General features: G+C 39.0%; 1 protein-coding gene across 1 annotated transcript; it reads right to left on the bottom strand.

The window, feature by feature from the left end:
* On the bottom strand, positions 1–669 carry LOC141601844 (uncharacterized). Its single transcript, XM_074422149.1, has 2 exons — positions 346–669; positions 1–261 (listed from the first exon to the last, which is right to left on the bottom strand). The coding sequence occupies exons 1-2, from the start codon at positions 667–669 to the stop codon at positions 1–3; spliced, it is 585 nt and encodes a 194-aa protein (XP_074278250.1).
* Between the last annotated feature and the right edge of the window lie 5089 nt (positions 670–5758).

Here is a 5758-nt window from a genome sequence, read left to right as displayed (position 1 = left end):
CTACTTTTCCAACAACATAATGCTAACATCAGGAAATTGCAAAAGCCACTCATCATTGCTCCTCACCCTATCAATTCTACTAAACACCATATCTCCTGGGTCATGCTTATTATTCCAGGTAAAATAGGCCCCATGTGCAGGAACATCCACTAAACCACAATCAGCCACACAATTTTGGAAATCTTTGATCTCATAATTGGTAACCTCAGACCCCAGCCTTTCATTCAAAGCTAAGACATTATTAAAATCCCCCATGACAACCTAGGGACCATTAACCAAAGCATTCATTGTATAAAAGGAATTCCATAAAGGCATTCTTTCATAGACCCTGTTAAACCCATAAACCATTGATAGCCACCAAACAATGCCAGACTGCAAAGAAGTAACTTTGGAATGAATCACCTGAGCCTCACAAGCAAGGATATCAACAGTGAAGATAGCAGGAACCCAAATTACCCAAATCCTACCACCATCATGAGCATTATTATTATGAACTACCTTCCAATTATTACCTAGCCCTTGATGGACCTTATTGATAGAACCAGTTCTAACCCTAGTTTCTAATAGCCCACATAAACCTACATTATTAGTATGGAGAAACCATTTAATATCAGCCTGCTTATTCATACTATTCATGCCTCTAACATTCCAGAACCCTATACTACCCATTTTCAATAGCAACAGGTGGAGCTGCCATTTCCCCTCCCAGGACTTTCGTGTAGTGAATAGAATGTTCCAATACCTCCATATAAGTTTTATTCCCACTACCACTTACTCCCCTTGCCTAGTCATTTTAGTAATAATCCTGGCAGGAGTACAAGAAAAAAAGACAGTAGGCATAGGAGTAACCAGACATTCAAAGCCCCCACTAAAAATCCTAGTTGGACAAGTCATGAGTTGTCCTGTGTCTTCTCTCGCCGCAGCCACTGGTGCCACCACTGTCTCCTCCACTAGTTCTGCTACCACAGTTGGAACATCAACCATAGGATTATTAACTTTAGGAACCTGATTAGAAAGGCCAGGTTTCTAAGGGACCCAGAGCATTACAATCAGTGCAAACAATAGATCTCCACTCATAATGCACTATCTGCCTCTGTGGTTCACCCATCTCATCAAGAAATTTAAAAGACATCAGGCAAGACAGTCCCTACCTTCACCTCAACCATAACCCTAGCATGACCCAAAAAAGTTTTAAGGAGTGTATTATTATCACATCTTATAGGTTTACCTACAAGAGCTGCAATTTTTAGTAAAGCATTTCCCCAAAATTTCAGTGGAAGGCCATAAAACGAATCCAAATAAGCACCATATCAATAGATTCTTTGATCATTTTACAATCAGGAGTCCATTCCTTAACAATCACAGGCTTATTGTCAAAGAAAATTGGTCCTGATTGCAACACACGTAGCTTCATCTCTTCCGTCTTAAACCGAACCAGGAAAGTACCATTCGAATTAAAGGATAACTGGTCATAGTCAGTGTAACCCGAAACTCTCTTAACAAATCCATCAATGACCTTAAAAGGGTGGTTAGCTCCTAACACGTAACAATATACCGCCGTAGACCAAAACTTCAATTCAGACTCAACATCACTATTAGAAAGATGAAGTTGACTCACCCTCGAAGACTCAGAATCAGATGACTTACCTCTTCGTGATACTTTCTTCCAATTATCATCATTATAATTGTCTATTTTTATCAATTAAGTCGAAAATATTACGTTTCTATATGCAAGTAGTGTATGAAGATAACTTTTAGAACAAACGATACAATAAAGCAAGTGACTTGGGTTTCAAACCAAGTCACCAACATCCAAAATACAACCCGTGTTTAAATGATACAAACAAATTTCCAAGTCACACAAGGAAATAAAAATAGTTCTAAAATTTCAAAGTTCAAAATAAAAATAAAGACAAATAAATATAAAGCCAAGCTTCCAGATATCTAGCTCCATGGGCGGCTACCTCTAGCTTCCCTCAAGATCCTTCAAGCTTGCTTTTCTTTGCCCTTGTCCTTGCTAGGATGCCCTAATTACAATAAAAAGGGTAATCATCACAACTTGTATCAACATACCAAAGTTGAGATTGAAACATAAAAGATAGGGATAGTCATATACCTACTGGAATAACCTTTCCAGCTTTGATGTCGCCAAGGTATTTTGAACAGTTTCTCTTCCAATGCCCAACACCACAACAATAGTGGCAATTGTCCCCGGACGAGGCACTGTACTTGGGCTTGGAGGAACTAGCTTCACAAGCTTTACCTTTGTTCCTGTTGGGAGTTCGCTTCTTTCCCTTGTTCCCACTTTTCTTGAAAGTTCCCTTGCTCTTATGATTGACATTGAGCACGTCTTTAGTGGAGCTAACACTTAGCCCCATATCCCTTTTCGCTTGCACAGGCATTTTGTGCAACTCATCAAGGGAAAATTTCTTGTCTTGCATATTAAAATTCATCCGGAATTGAACATATCCTTTGATTTTATTAAGGGAATGAAGAATCCGATCAATCACGAGTTCCTCGGGAATCTCCACCTTATGTACTTTTAACGTATCAACATGCTCCATCAACTTGAGCACATGAGGGCTAACTTTTTGGCCCTCCTTAATGTTGAGATCAAAGAATGCGAAAGCCGCTTCATATTGTATGACCCTTGGAGGTCGTGAAAACATGTTCACAAGTTTCATGTAGATCTCATGAGCGGTGCTAATCTTCATAGCACTTCTTTGGAGTTCGGCCTCCATTGCAAAGATCAACACATTTTTGATTTCGCCCGACTCCTTTTGGGAAACCTAATAGGCTTGCCTAGCGGCGGTGGTAGACCTAGCATTAGGTTCGGTGGGAGAGGCCTCGGTAAGGTAACGAAGCTTGTCGTCACCCTCCGCCGCCAAGCGAAGATGCGCGTCCCAATCGGCGAAATTGGACCCATTCTTTTCTAACTTACAACGATCCATGAAGGATCGGAGCCATGACACATTGGTGAGCGTGTTGGAGCTAGTGGTTGCGGATGTGATTGGAGTTGCCATTGCAATTGAGAAAACGATTTTGACTACAAAATAGGAAGTGAAGGAATTAATGAACATTTATCGTTTTGACAATACTTGTAAACATTTTAAACAAGTTTTAAACATTTATATAGTGACCTCTACCCAACTATTATAAATGATTCCGAGATCCAAATTCATATTAACTCGGGCACGGTGCGCCGATTCATCCCTTATTAATATAACTCGGTGGATTAACCTCTTAATCGATTTTACTTCTAGAACTCTCAGTCGATAAAAATTACTTTAATATTTATCTTTAGCCCGGAAGACATGCGACTACGGTCACGAATACTTCCGTTAAGCTCAATCCAAATTTCGATGTAATAACATTTTATTACTCACTTACCCAACGTAACAAGTTTAGTACCCCGGTGAGCCGAGCCTACTTCCTCATGAAATTGGGACTCATGGTTTCTACTATTTGGTAAGGCTAATTCTCAATTTTTTTTAGTGAGAGGTCTTGTCAATTATTATCTATCACGTTTTAAGTGAACTAAAGCGGTGAACTACGATAATTTTAATTGACACGGTCGATGACTCGATATGATATGCATGTGTTGTTATGGCGATTTGGCAATGCATGCAACATATTAAAGAAATTGACAGGGCAGTCGTATACCTATCAAAAATAACCAACTGGCTCTAACTAATATAGCTAGGGAAGTCGGGTCGAATCCACAGGGAGATGGGAAAATGTCAGCCTCGTCTAAGTCCGTCAAGGTAACCAATTTGGTGGGTTTTTAATTGTGATATTCTAAAATAATGAGAGGATAGGAAGAGAGAATAAGAGAATAAAGATTAACCAAATAGAGAGAGACAGCTAAGACAGACGGTTCACCATAATCATTCAGTCAAGTAATCTAGGTCTCAGGTCAATGCAAATACGGTATGAGGGGCTGTGAATATCTCCTTTCGGTCTCAATTCGCCCTAAAGCACAAATAGCTTAGCTTTCGCCCTAACTATAATGCCTTATTGTTCGCTACTAATCTCGCCATTTCCAACCTTTCGGTCCAAGTCAAGGGTCACTAAGATATAAATGCCTAATTGCGTCGACTCAATTAAACAGATACAGTTAATTGCAGCAGTTAACAACAAAGATTATACCAACATTAACCCAATAAATCGATTACTATCCCTTCATAATTATGGATCCCCTATAGTCTTAGCAAAGGGGAATTAGCTACGCATCATCATTGAACTAACAATAATAACAAATAGATAATTGAAACTAAACATAATAACAAAACTAATAAAGATCGAATTAAAGCAATTATGATAACAATAAAGGAAAGAGGGAATTAAAGCAATAATTGAGATTAAAGGATTAAAGAAGAATAACAGTATCAATACAATCCGAATCCGAGTAGCAAAAGTGTAGAAAGAAAGCAAAATCCAATGAACAGTAGCAAAGTATAGAGTAAAGTCAGTGAGTGAGAATGGAGAGAAGAGTTACGTTGTTCTTCACTCTGTCTTCTACGAAAAACACACTCTAAACCTAATCTATGGACTAATTACAAAAGTCCATACGAAAACTAGGCGGAAAAAGTCTAAAGCAGGACAAACCACTCGATCGAGTGGAAATAAACCACTCGGTCGAGCAAACTAGCACCAAACCACTCGATCGAGTGGAAATAACCCACTCGATCGAGCATCCTTGCAAAGTCTTCTCGATTGGCTCCTTGAACTGCTCGATCGAGCAACTTGGAGTATATAAAGCATTCGATCGAGTAATAAATCACTCGATCGAGCTATCTTGGCACGTAAGACATTAAAGCACCTTCCGAAACCAGCTCACGCGTCTCCAAAATGTTAAATTCCAAGCTCCGGCTCCTTATTCTCCATAAATGCATGCAATTGGGACGAATTAGGCTCGATTTAGCTCCTCTTTGGTTTAATCCTGCAAATTACATAAAACGAACCAAAGTAGAATATTCGGGGGTATTTCTAGCCAGATGCTACATAAATAGTACAGAAATGCGTGTAAAAATGAGGTAAAAACCTTATATAAAATACACGCATCAATCTCCCCAAACCAAACCTTTGCTTGTCCCCAAGCAAAATATGAATGCAACTAAGAATAAACAGTGGAACGGGACCAACGCATCAACTACAAATCATCCACCAAAACCAGTTTAATGCAACAACTGACAAAGTGGCAAAAGAGAAGTGCAAACGAGTTAAACCAATGTTTCAAACTTACTGAACCGTCGACCTTACAAGACTCAAAAGATATCGGACTCTCACGGGTCGTTCATCACTCAGAATTAGGCACAAGGTGAGTATTTATGTGAAAGATAGAAAGAAGTAAAGACACTCACCTAAGTCGACCTATAAGAACATGCATGCAGTTAACATGAATAAAGTCTCTACAACCATACATACGCATTCCACCATACTAATGACCAAGACACATGCCGAGGACTTACATTTGGGTAAGTTAGGTAATGGGTAAGAAGGGCTGAAATGAATTTGGATATGTGGGGTTAATAGCCAGGCTAGCAACAACGAAATCCAAATTTGAACTGCATCCCAACTTCGTACTCAATATAACAAGATAAAACGGTGCAAAAACTATGCACTCTACTCACGAAACACCAAAGCAAACTCGTCAACTCCCCGTAAGATATAAATAAAACATGGAAGTGAAAATCATTATACAATTTCTCATTTTTTTTTCACACATGATTTTTCTTTCTTTTTCTTCTTTTTCTTT

The sequence above is a fragment of the Silene latifolia genome, chromosome 9 (genome assembly GCF_048544455.1).
Source record: "Silene latifolia isolate original U9 population chromosome 9, ASM4854445v1, whole genome shotgun sequence".
Taxonomy (NCBI): Eukaryota; Viridiplantae; Streptophyta; class Magnoliopsida; order Caryophyllales; family Caryophyllaceae; genus Silene; species Silene latifolia.
The sequence above is the reverse complement of the archived record's forward strand: the minus strand, read 5'-3'. Positions and strand labels throughout refer to the sequence as shown.